At 42.5% G+C, this 13,593-nt stretch overlaps 1 protein-coding gene across 6 annotated transcripts in view; it reads left to right on the top strand.

Annotated features, from left to right (window-relative positions):
- The window catches only part of LOC112117247 (muscle, skeletal receptor tyrosine protein kinase), a 79,783-nt gene extending 68,889 nt beyond the window's left edge, over nucleotides 1-10,894 (top strand). For 4 of the 6 annotated variants that reach the window (XM_026646485.1, XM_029914342.1, XM_029914341.1 and 1 more), the window contains 3 exons: nucleotides 2,218-2,366; nucleotides 4,909-5,592; nucleotides 9,777-10,894. In XM_026646485.1, coding sequence (XP_026502270.1) covers nucleotides 2,218-2,366; nucleotides 4,909-5,591 — 832 coding nt within the window. In that variant the 3' untranslated portion in view covers nucleotide 5,592; nucleotides 9,777-10,894. Of the gene's footprint in view, nucleotides 1-2,217; nucleotides 2,367-4,908; nucleotides 5,593-6,261; nucleotides 6,417-9,776 lie in introns of those variants that run through there. The other 2 variants (XR_003899997.1, XM_029914343.1) reach the window with 2 other exon arrangements.
- The last annotated feature ends 2,699 nt before the right edge of the window (nucleotides 10,895-13,593 follow it).

Here is a 13,593-nt window from a genome sequence, read left to right as displayed (position 1 = left end):
TGGTTAGGAGGCCTGCAATTTTCAGCCCTGGAAACTGAACTCCTTTGTTTAATATTAAAACAAGTCATTTCCGAATACTGCCCTGGAAAGAGCACTCTGTGGATTAAAGGGCTCGGTCGCTATACCTCTCTGCTAAAACGGTTAACAAAGACACCAATTAGTTCCAAATCATGGTGATTTTTGCAATATAGATACTTGTCTGCTAAGAACTTGCTCAGCATGAAATTCATAGAATATCAGGGTTGGAAGGGACCTCAGGAGGTCATCTAGGTCTAACCCACTGCTCAAAGCAGGACCAACCCCCAAATGGCCCCCCTCAAGGATTGAACTCATAACCTTGGGTTTAGTAGGCCAATGCTCAAACCACTGAGCTATCCCTCCTCCTAATCCTCCTACAAAGCTCATGCACTGCTTAGGCCCCACTTAATTTACACTTTCAGGATTTAAGAGGTACTTAGGCTTATTGCCAGCCTCTGCACCGGGGTGAATTTCTCACTCAAAAGAACACCATGTGAAACCTGTATTGCCTCTTATTTCTGTTCCCTATAAACCCTTCTAGGCTTTTGATCAGGTGTAATGAACCCTGGATACTAATCAGAAGAGGTGAGCCCCCTGATCTTTCTTACACTCACATTATCTATCAATAACTACAGATCACTTTCTCAAGCACCGAAACATGTGCCACTGACTGGTACATGAAAAGAGTATTCTCCCTAATAGCACCGTAGAAGTTCCGATACCCACCAGACGGCACAAATGGCATTTTGCTTTAAAGGCGGCAATTGTAGAGAAAATGAAGAATCAGTTTTATTGCTCCTAGGTTCTGGATCGCAACAGACAAACTTTTCAGCTGTAATACTGGCTTGCCTGGGGAGATTTCTTTTTAGATGGGCATTTTGCCCGTCTGTGACATTTGACAATGATGTGACATTTACAGTAGCCAAGTGCATCTGTTGCAATGCCATCAGTCTGCAGTAGGTGACAAGGAAACTGGAAGTTTGCTTTGGAAACTAGAACCTCTCATGGCTACTGAACGGTAAAATAACCTGACACTTAAGCAGTGGAGGATCAGCAGGTCAGGCGTAGTAACAGAATTCGCAAATGGATGCTACCTTTTATAGGCATTAGATGGCTACATCCAGGAACCGTGTTATAATGCTGAAGGCATGGCTTCCATATCTCCATGGGTAGGAATTACCTAGAGTAACAAAACGTACACCGTTCCCATAGGTTTGACATCCCTAAGTCTTTGGCAAGCTCAGGACCCAGCATCTGTAATTAAAAGTGTTAAGGGAAGAGTGCCCCATGGATAAGAAAAATATTTATATCACAGTGGGGGCTAGAGGCTCCGACTCAGAAAAAGGCCTCAATGAGAGGCCCTATAGCCTAGTGGATTGGATACTGGACTCGGACTCAGGAATCCCAGGTTCTGCTATTAGTCTGCCAGGCAAGTTACAGCACCACCACGTGCCTCAGTTTCCTCTATCTGTGAAATGGGGATACTGGCCTCCTTTGTAAAGTGCTTTGAGAGCTGAAGATGAAAAGGGCTATGTAACAATATTGTTACTGATGCTGCACTAAGTGACAAGACAGTGATTTTCCCTAAGTGCCAAAGCAGGTCAGTGACAGAACTGGAAATGGAGCCCAACTCTCCTGACTCCCAGCCTCATGATCTTTCTCCTAAGCCATGCAGCCTCCCAAGCTGTAGAAATCTTCCATTTATAGCATGTTACAACAGCTGTTCCTGGGCAGGCTTGTAAGCAAGCAAAGCTCAGCAAATGCTACTGTCCTCTCAAAAATATTCAAAAGGTAGAGCTGGCAAAATGTGCAGGATTGACTAAAGGGGGTTTAAAGTCCTCAGAGACCCACAGAACAGACACAACAAAGGCAGCAATAGCGCCACCTTTCCCACACACTGACCATGTGTCTTACACTCCTGCGAAGGAGGAGTCTCACCTCTAAAGGTGAGGTGGGTTTGATTTTCATGCTCCTTCAGTCCTTGCCCTCTCCTGAGATTGCCCAACAAGGCTGCAAAATAATTCCACTTGTGGGTCACTGTTTTGAGACCCCTTCCCCAATCCCGGCTTTTTTTGGTCTGGGATTTCTAATGGGAAATGGGGCTAACATTGTGTGTGTGTGTGTGTGTGTGTGTTTGTGCGCGCATTTGCGCAAGTGCAATACCGCTCGTCCTATTTAGAAATGTTCTCTTTCTCCTAGGGCTCCTGGATTGCTTCCTTCTGAGCCATTCACAATGGTGGCAGTGAAAATGCTAAAGGAAGAAGCTTCAGCAGACATGCAGGCTGATTTCCAGAGGGAGGCGGCTCTCATGGCAGAATTTGATCACCCAAATATCGTCAAACTGTTAGGTACAAAAACAAAATGCTAAGCTCTTGGGGTATGATTTTTCCAGGAATCCATTGGTCATCATTTTGGGTCTAAATTTTCAAAAACGTCATGCACCTAAGGTTGCATGCACAGGATTTGCAGTTATATGGAAATTGCAAATTAAGCAATGGGCAACTGAAATTTGCTTTTGGCAAGGCCCTAGGTTTTTTTGTTTGTTTTTTGGTACATGCCATTGCATGTTTTTTGCATTCTCTATTGGCACACGTTTGAATATTTAGCTCTAATGCCATTTTTGTTACACTGAGGCAGATTAGTTTTCATATATGGCCATCTAAATAAGACCCAAATCCTGCAGTGGGGTTCAAGCATCATCACTTACGTTAGTCTCTGTATCTCTTTGTTAAGACTCTTAACACAGACACCAGTTAGTTCCAAATTATGGTGATTTTTGCAATATGGATATGATGCTAAGAACTGGACTCAAACCACTGAGTCAATTCACTCAGGGTGAAACTCACTGTTGGGCACAGGGAGACTACAGGCCAGTACATACACATTTTTCTGCCTGCAGTTGAAAGATGTGGGTGACAATCTGATTGCTTACACCTTGGCTGTATCTACAAATGAACTGGCTAGAGATGCATTTACTCAGAATTGCTATTCATTTTGCGGGCGCAAAACGGTGGGTGCTAATTTTGAGTGCACAGATTGTCTGTTACTCATATGGCTCCCATGATTGTGTTGCCTGAATACCTCATTGAGTCTTTAAAAATAGAAACAACAAGAATAGTGTCTCTCTCCTCCTCCCCCTTGGCAGACTGTCTGAAAATAGCTTGATAAATTTATTGAGTTTCTTAGAGGGAACCACCTCCATGGTGGGCTAATGGGGGGTCCCGTGTCATTCTTCCATGAAGAAATCTGACCACAAGAATTTTATCCCTGCAAACGTCATCTTTCAGCTGTGGTAGAGGTCATTAACCAATGCCATCAGATGGTTCTTCTGTAAACTCCCTGAAGGTAGATTTGGCCTTTGTCATGTAGTAATCAAATCTCCGTTCATATCAATAGGAACATTTTCAGGGAAAGTTATCCATAGTGCAGGAATTCTGTAGGCAATCTGGTTTCATGAAAGCTGACCTGACATATGTACTTGAGCAACAGAAAAGAGGAACAGGAAGTGCCCTAAATTAGAATAAACTTTTTGTTTATTGTTAACACATTGGATAAATTTGGAAAGGCCAAAGATACAGGAATTAACCGGTTTTATATTGCAAGGGTGTGAGGAAATGAACACTATTTGACCTATAAACCTTTCACATTGCTTTTCTCGCCAGAACCAGATGTTATCACGTTGGGAAATGTCTGTTCTTTCTCTGTCATTGGCAAGAATTTCATATTTCACAATAAGCCATATCATTGACTGTACTGAATGGCAGTCATAAGAAAGCAAATTGTGTACGATTTGAACACTGGCTGGTTGCACTGGTTTTCAGTGGCTGGCAAGCAGCAGAATACTGGTAATGCTCTTGTCTTTTTGGCCAGCTCTAAAATTGGTTTAATATTGTTATTTATTGAGTAAAACTGTGTGAATAATTTGGAAATCTATTAATTGAATAATTCGTTCATTCATTGAATGTTGAAAAAACAAAAACACAGAATAAAGAATCTAGAGACAGATCTTCAAAAATGCCCAGCATCCGGTAGTTCCCATGGAGAATAATAGCTGTTTATTGTAATAATAGCAAAACCTTGCCCTCCATAAATAATAATTCCCTTTCAAATTCAAAGGAATATTTGCTGATCATTTCTTGCATCTGACACCTAGCTCTTCTCATAATTACAATGCTTTTTTCTTTAAGACACAAAAGATACCCAGTACATTTTGATAGTATACTTGTCTCTATTTCACTCAGCTGGTTATGAATTTGTTTGAAAGAACAGTTATAACTCCCAAAGGAAAACACAAAATTAAGATATTAAATGTTTCACAGATATTTGTCTTAACACGGGAAACTTGCTTTTATTCCAGGATACGCATCATAAGATATTTGGTGAAACAGTAGAAATTGGTTGTGTGTACCTGAGTTGGGCAAAAATATAGTCTTTTATAAAGAAATGTCAAGGAAAACTTAGAATTTTCGGAAGGAGCACAGAAGCTTGGTTTAGGAAACTTCCACTATATTAGATTGGAAGCTCTTAGGGGGAAGGACTGTCTGTTTATTTTTGCCTTTGTACAGGGCCTATAGCACAATGGGGTCCATGGCGAAACTCCTATTAACATGACTTTGACCAAGATTTGGTTCTTAATCAAATGAAGGCATCCAATTTTTTTTATTTTGGGGTATCAGAGTAAATCAGCCAAGCACACTACATTTTTTCCCTCCCCTTGGAGTTCAACGTTAGAAGATTAACAAAGGCACAAAGAAAGTCAATGAAAGCCAGGGGGATTCGAGGGCATAATTTGTATCTGTGCTTTTTAAAAATTTTCCTCTTCAGTTTTATTTCTGTTTTGTCATACCAAAAAAGAGACAAGACTGACTTGGTGTATTTTCTTGCTTTCAGGGGTGTGTGCTGTTGGGAAACCCATGTGTCTGCTGTTTGAATACATGGCTTACGGGGATCTCAATGAGTACCTGCGCACTCGCTCACCGCACAACCTCTGCAGCCTGAGCCACAGTAACCTTGACGCCAGGATCAGGCTCTCCAATCCCAACCCCCTCGCTCTGTGCTGCACCAATCAGCTCGGCATTGCCAAGCAGGTGGCTGCGGGCATGGCGTACCTCTCAGAGCGCAAGTTTGTGCATCGGGATTTGGCCACCAGGAATTGTTTGGTGGGCGAGAATAGGGTGGTAAAAATCGCCGACTTTGGCCTCTCCAGGAATATCTATTCAGCAGACTATTACAAAGCCAATGAAAACGATGCCATTCCCATACGCTGGATGCCCCCCGAATCCATATTCTACAACCGCTACACCACCGAGTCCGACGTGTGGGCCTACGGCGTGGTCCTGTGGGAGATTTTCTCCTATGGCATGCAACCCTATTATGGGATGGCTCACGAGGAGGTGATTTACTACGTGAGAGATGGCAACGTCCTCTCTTGCCCCGACGACTGCCCTTTGGAGCTCTACAACCTGATGCGCCTTTGCTGGAGCAAGCTGCCTTCTGACAGGCCCAGTTTCGCCAGCATCCATCGCATCCTGGAGCGTATATACGAGAGGGCAGTGGCTGCTATCCATGTCTGAGGTGCGTACTGCAGTATGACATTTCATCCTCATCCCATGCCGCTGGCCCACTCCTCAGTCACAACTCCCCAGCTGAACCCAAGGGGAGTTTTCTGAGTGAGGGCTGCAGGGTCGAGACCAGTATGTTTAATCTGCTAAGCCGAAAAGGTAAGGGGGAGAGACTGTACATGCCAGATGGGACTTTGGGAGTGGTGGCCACATTAGAGGAGGGCAGTTTTGCTGAGAACAGAAGCATCTTGTTCATCAATCAAGGGGCAAGTTCTCATTTTGTCTTTATAAACAGGATTTAGCTTCTGAACTAGTGAACTAATTTGCAGTAGAGTCAAGGCCTAGACTCCCTTCAAAACCAGTGAGTCCAGTCCTTATTACTGCAAATTAGTTCAATAGTTTCCGTTTATGATTTCTAAGGAACAAACAAAACACTCCCCTCAAAGCAAAACTTTCTGTTGACTTTAATTTCCCTGCCTTCCCATTCTCTCGTGTTTAGCTTTTCCCTCTTTTCCTCTTCCCTTTCTGCTTTCAAATCTCATTTTTTTAAATCTCCCTTTTTTTTTTTTGTTTCCTTTAAATTTGTTTGTACATATTCACCCCCTTTAAAAAAAAAAATCATATTCTTTATCCCATTTGTTTTTTCTCTTGAATTTCCTTCTTCTCTCTCTCACACTCTAAGATTTGCCGCACAAGATCAGACCATTAGCCTGTCACATCCTGCACCGAGCAATGGCCAATGCATGATGCTACACAGGAAGGTAAACTCCCATAATGGGCACTGACAGCTGCCACTGAAGTCAATGAGAGTTTGCCTGAGTAAAGCTGAACATAAAAAGTGAGGGCCAGATTGGACCTGCTGCTCCATGGATGTGTGAGGCGTGGTGAGGAAGGGTATAAATCTCTGCCCCTGCACAGCACAACACCACTGCAGTTCCTGGAGCACAGGGACTGCTCCCCCCCTCTGTACCTCCTAGATAAGAAACCCCTCAAGACGAGGTAGGGTCCCTCCCCTACCACTATGCACTGGCTGTGGGAGCAGGCCAGACACAGAGTAGGCTGCCTTCCCTGAAGGGATCCAGCAGTGGGAACACTCCTCCCGCGTGTGGGTTGCTTTGGGAGGAGTGCTGCATCTCCAAGGTGGAATTCCTCTTTGTGCTCCAGGTAGGGCAAAATGGGTCTACGTAGCCTCCAACAAAGGGCTCATAGGCTCAAGTGAGCCCTCAGTAAGGACTTTAGTATTTGGCCCTTCAAAATTTTGCCTCACATAAAATTTATCCAATGATGAACACTTGAACTGAGGAACAAAATGAACCCTTTAGCAGGCTGGGCTATCTCAGCAAAGGAAAGAGTTTAAAAACGAACTTCCAAGTTGTTTCATCGTATTGTCTGCCAAGGGCAATTTGAATGATAGCTCAAACAGAACAATAGTTAGACTCGGGAGTGGAGGATGGAAATTTTCTATTCACTCTTTGTCCCAGTGGGCCCTGTTAAGCCCTTATGAAATACTCTTCAGTTTTGTTATGTGCACAAGTAATGCTGAAATATTATTCTGATGATGTTACAATCTTTGTCAATGCATACTGGATGGTTGTATAATTAGTGTTAACCTTGGAGTTATAAACTCATCCTGAGTCACACTTTTATACGCCTCAATAGGAGCTCATGAGTTCTACATGCAGAAAAAGTGCAGGATTAGGTTCTAAACCTGTTCCCAGTAAGATATTTCCTAATTTTACACTCAGATTAAAAACTGTACTTATACACTAGAGGTGCTCACCTTACGTTTTTAAATGCCTTGGATCAAAAATGATGGTGTTCAAATCTAATCTCCAAGAATGGGGGGTGGGAGGATTTTCACAAGCACTCAGTTTTTTGCCTGATTCTGCTCCTGTTGACAACAATGGTGCAATTCTCATTGATCACAATGACAGAAGTTAGGCAAATGCTGAGCGCTTGTGGAAAAAAAGTAACACCCCAGATTCATAGGACTTGTGCATAGAGGTGAATTTCACCCTTAGTGGAAGCAGCTATAGAGCAAGAGTGTCATCCTGTGGAGAGGGATACATTCAATTTTAAATTATGGTTCAAGGGCTGGGGTGTAAGTTTAGGCCTAAATACTCTCCTCAATCCGCAGCACAACTCCCACCGACTTCTTAGATTGCACCAAGATCAAGGGTAATATGTAGCAACGTAGTAACTAAACTCTTACTTATCATTCATTACTGGTTCAGAGTCTTCTCATCACATCCAGCATCACTCTAAGAAAATACCCTCTCCTTTAGCAATGCCACTGTTTCCTCTTGTTTTCTCATCCCCGTCTGTTTTCTCTCCCTCTTCCCAGTCTATGTGTCGTCTCTATTTTTCCTTCTCTGCTGCAGATCCCAGTTCCCATATGTAGGCTTCACTCCCAACCCTTTTGACGTTCCTTGTGCTAAAATTATCAGCAAGGAAATAGTTAGTGCTGATATGCAGTGTGTCACTAGGAGACAACAGATGAATTGGGGTGCCAGGGAGTTCACACCTTTGGCAGCTATTGTTTCAGGCTGTCTGCACACTCAGGAAGACAACACTGCATCAGTTATTTGCGGTTCAGATCCGGCCTGCAGACATCTCTCACCTAGGCTATGGCGACACTAGAGAGTTTACAGCACCGATGCAGCTGCACCACCGTAAACTCTCTAATGTAGCCGCCCTAAGCCAGCGGGAGAACTCTCTCCCGTCAGCTTAACGACTCCAGCCCCGCAAGCGGCAGTAGCTGTGTTGGCGGGAGAAGCTCTCCCACAGACATAAGCGCGGGTGTGGGCAGCGTTTAGTCGGTGTAACTTACGTCGCTCATGGGGGTGACTTTTTCACACCCCTGAGCAACATACGTTATAGCACAGTAAGTGCTAGCATAGACATAGCCCTAGAGTTTCTTCTCTGGTAAAAAGAATGAGTACAACCCCTGCAGGTGGTGTTTTTCCTGAGGAAAATTTAATATTTTCTGAACCAGTTTTTATCTCTTGGTTCCCAGAGAAGATAGAGAGGAAAATTATCCAGTTTAGAATCCAGGATCCCATAGTTGTATCTAATATGTAATCAAGAAGTGACATATTGTTCAGCCCAGCAAAATGGAAGCTCTAGAGTAGTAATTAATGGGCCAGCGTGACTTCTGTGTTTTGTCAAGCTGTTTGCTTTCATCTAGGAGTCACCACAGAAGTCAGGCCACTAAGGGGTCTCAAAAGTGGGATTTATTAGTTGGAAAATAACCAGAAATAAAGCCAGCAATAAGGAAAGCGATGCAGAAAAGCAAAATGCAGTGCTCTAGGTTTTTATAAACTGCAGTTTCAGCTCTGCTTCATGACGTAGTCACATGTTTTCTTACATAACCATCATTCAAAACATTTTGGTTACAGCCACAAGAGCGTGGCTTAGTGTTTATAAACCACGGCTGCTTATTTCACCCAACCTAGGAGCCCGCCATTACCAGAAACAGTGCAAAGAAATAAGCTGCTTCCTCTGGCCATAGTAGGGAGCTGCAGTCCCTGCTACGGGATGTTGTGTTAAGAGTGCGAGGGCACATGTAAATTGTACACAGTTACCAACACTGCAGTGTGTATGCCCAGAAGTCTCACAGCCACCCTGTTGACTGAGAACTGCTTACATAGGTCAGGGCACTGATATAATATCAAGAACTGCTGCTCCAGTAGAAGAACGATCTCTGCTACTTACATGGTCTTCATTACCGTAGTATTTGAGGCTAGAGAAGTGCTATAATCCTATTTTATAGTAGAGTAACTGAGGCGCAGACTCCACAAAGAGACTAAGTGACTTGCTCCAAGTTACACAGGATGTCTGCTGCAGAGCAGGGACTAGTGCCGAGGTCTGCTGAGACCCAGGCTGGTACCCAGCCCGCTGGACCATCCTTCCTGCTCTAAAAAGGAAGGACAGTCTTGTGGTGAAGGCACTGGACAGGGACTCAGGTAATCTAATTTCAGTCCCTGGCTCTATCATACACTTCCTGCGTGACAGTCAGTATCCTCTCTTCTAAGTAAATACCTCTGTGAAACAAGCACCTCTATCTATCCCAGGTACCACCCCTCCTTAAAGGTCTCAAGAGCGGATTTAGATTTACAGAGCGGCTGTACTCTAAACAAATAAATATATTTAAAGTTTGAGAGATTGAACCTGCATTTTCTCTTTCTATGATTCCAGTGCTGGCTTCAGCTGATCACCCCTCCTCCTTTCCCCTCACCTGGCATAGGAAGTCCTGAAACTCTGACTGCTGTTTCCATGCGGCTTTCATGATATTTCCAGCCCGCCCAGTTAAAAGTTCATAATCTCACATGCTATAATCTTTCCTCACCCTGCAACTGAAAAAGCGGATTCTCATTGGAATACTACCCCTTTTTGTTGCACTTTCCCGACCAAGTCCTTCGCTCAGTGACACTGTTTCAGCCCCATTAAGGTCAATAGGGATGTACCGGTGCAAACAAGAGGAGAATTTGGTTGTCCTTGTCCAGCATTCCAGCCTTTGCAATGTAAGAGTGAACCTGAAATCTATGGTAGTTAGCAATTGTTCTTTTAAATGCAACAAAGAATGTTTCCACCCTTTTGCTAGGAAAAGATTTTTTTCCACTCCCATGCAAAAACTTCCCATGATATGGGTAGAACTCACCCTTGTGTTGAGGACCACCAGTACCTAGGTCGTTTAAATGATTCCCTATTTTGGGGATGTAAGTGGTGCATAGACCTAGTGCTGGTGCCGTGCACGTGAGTGACTTTTATCCTGAGGATTCCCGCCTGTTGTATATTTTTCAGCTGGCTGTACAGAAATTGCATTATTTCCGTTTTTTTTCTTTGTTTGAGATTTCAGCTTTGTTAGCGTATGTTTGCTACTAAGAGGGATATACAGTGTTCTGTTAACAATTTACTTATTAAACTCAAATTGTTTTTAATGTGGGTTGAAGGGGGAGTGGTCTCTTGTTTAAAACAAATTGAAAGCAATTTTTTTTTGTTTTGCTGTTTCTTGTTTGGATTTAAAAGTGTTCACGAAGAGGATAGTACAATTTCAAGTAGATTTGATTTCACATCATGTTTGACAAAAACATTCATAGCATATATGAAGCTTTACCACGGAGGACATATAGTGTGAAGTGACAAACCAGAAAATCCAAGGGATACAGAAATCCACCTATTCATATTTTTATAGATTTTTTTAAAAAAATTTAAATACATTTTGCATGCTTGGTTTCATACTTTTTAATGGTCTTTTGTCAGCAACATGATGCAATCTTGGCCAAGAAGAAGTGCCTCAGACATATCACGGACTAAACCTGATAGAAAGAATCTGATTTAGATTAACCAAACAGGCTATGGACACGTTCTGGTTTTATAATCTCCTGTAATTATCTGATATGCATTTCATGAATGATGCTTCTGAATGACATCCCAAGCAGCAATGTATATTTCACAGCAAATTTTGCACACTGGTACAGCCTGTGTAATTCTGGTGTGTAGTATTTTATAAAATAAAGGTATATCATGGGGAAAAAAGAAATGGGGTACTCTTTTTATCCACCCCACCTCCTAAATTCATGGCTTTGGAGTTTTGATACTGGGTAAGTTATTGAAACAGGATCTATTTCATGTCAGAACAGAGGGATTATTATGTTTATATGAAAACTATAGTTCAGTGTTAATGGAGGGCACTAATTATGGAGCTAACGACCTGTATCCAGAGCACATAGGTACTACCTGAAATAAAGGTTGCACTTTATATTGAGGGTACATTTTTGTTTCTAATACCTTATTTTGTAATCCTTTCCAAAATGCAGGACTAAGTAAACAAACATTGTATCAGCATCTAACAGCCAGAATAAATCAACAAAAAATGCACCAGAGAGCCATTTATTTAAAAAAAAATTTTTTTACAAACATTTGAAAACCATGTGTCTTTTTACTGATGTGCTGTAAATCAAATACTGTTCATAGACCAATAAATTTATCCTGCAGCATGAGTGCAAGCACTGAATGGGTGTAAGTGAGCATGCATGCAACTTTGTATGTTTATCTGCTGTCCCCCAGGACTCATGTAAATGTGATGCGATCGTGCATGAATTTATCTAGGCGAGAAAACTTTTACGTAAACAAACAACTCCATGGAAGAGTGGGACTGCATTGAATTGAGAATCACTGGATGAATGAAAGAGGGTTATTCACTCTCTGGGATGGTGAGCTCACTCAGGGCTAAATTTATCTTCTTATGTAGAGGCATATTAACTTCACAGCAATGATACTAGAGAACAGGCAGGCTTTAGTTACAGCAAAGACTGGGGAGCGTCTAGGGTCCTGCTGAAAAGCAGGAGGATGACACAGTATCCCTGTGAGGAAGGAACATCAGGGAACTGGAAGTTCTGCACGTGAGGTACATGACATTTTCTTCATGGATGAAATGCCAAACATACTTACCCCCGGCCTAAAAGCAGCCAGAACTCTAAGTTTATTTGGATTCTAGTAACTTCTGCTTACAGTCCCTCATTGTTTGTTATTGTTCTGATGAATTATTTGTATTGCAGTAAAGCCGAGAGGCCCCAATCCCATTGTGCAAGGTCAGTATGCACGCACAACAAAAAGGGGTTTCCTCCCCCCAATGAGTTTACATTCTACATGACAGGTTTCTGCTCAGTTCTTATTCAGTTATGGGTTGTGAAGCAGGAATTCCCATCTCATTGTGGTGTCTGACTATGCATATCGCATAACAGAGTTACAGCTCTCAGTGGGTTTGTATGGCTCCTCCTCATTTGGAAAAGACTCCTGGCTAGAACCGTACAAAACCTGAAACCACGCCAAGTCACCTGCTTGTGGGTGTCCTTACTAGCGCAGAGCAGGTTCATTAAAAGGTTTGTGGGAGCCTTTCAGCTGAACCTAGGCTCCACTTCAAGTGCAACTGGGCTGATTTGCAAATCAATGAGCAAACACCTAGAAGTTAAGGTGATAAGTAACAGTCAGCATGGATTTGTCAAGAACAAAATCATATCAAACCAACCTGTTAGCTTTCTTTGACAGGGTAACAAGCCTTGTGGATGCAGGGGGAAGCGGTAGATGTGGTATATCTTGACTTTAGTACGGCTTTTGATACTGTCTCACATGACCTTCTCATCAACAAACTAGGGAAATCCAACCTAGATGGAGCTACTATAAGGAAATCCAACATAACTGGTTGGAAAATCGTTCCCAGAGAGTAATCATCAGTGGTTCACAATCATGCTGGAAGGGCATAATGAGCGGGGTCCTGCAGGGATCAGTTCTGGGTCTGGTTCTGTTCAATATCTTCATCAATGATTTAGATAATGGCATAGAGAGTACACTTATAAAGTTTGCAGATGATACCAAGCTGGGAGGGGTTGCAAGTGCTTTGGAGGATAGGATTAAAATTGTAAATGATCTGGACAAACTGGAGAAATGGTCTGAAATAAATAGGATGAAATTCAATAAGGACAAATGCAAAGTACTCCACTTAGGAAGGAACAATCAGTTGCACACATACAAAATGGAAAATGACTGCCTAGGAAGGAGTACTGAAGAAAGGGATCTGGGGGTCATAGTGGATCACAAGCTAAATATGAGTCAACAGTGTAATGCTGTTGCAAAAAAAGCAAACATCATTTTGGGATGTATTAGCAGGAGTATTGTAAGCAAGACATGAGAAGTAATTCTTCCACTCTACTCTGCGTTGATTAGGCTTCAACTGGAGTGTTGTGTCCAGTTCTAGGTGCCACGTTTCAGGAAAGATGTGGACAAATTGGAAAAAGCCCAGAGAAGAGCAACAAAAATGATTAAAGGTCAAGAAAACATGACCTATAAGGGAAGATTGAAAAAATTGGGTTTATTTAGTCTGAAGAAGAGAAGACTGAGGGGGGACATGATAACAGTTGTCAAGTACATAAAGGTTGTTGGAAGGAGAAAAATTGTTTTTCTTAACCTCTGAGAATAGGACAAGAAGCAATGGGCTTAAACTGCAGCAAGGCAG

This window comes from Terrapene carolina, unplaced genomic scaffold (genome assembly GCF_002925995.2).
Source record: "Terrapene carolina triunguis isolate 2854851 unplaced genomic scaffold, T_m_triunguis-2.0 Scaffold35098, whole genome shotgun sequence".
NCBI classification, from domain to species: Eukaryota; Metazoa; Chordata; order Testudines; family Emydidae; genus Terrapene; species Terrapene triunguis.
This window is presented reverse-complemented; position numbering and strand designations above follow the sequence as displayed.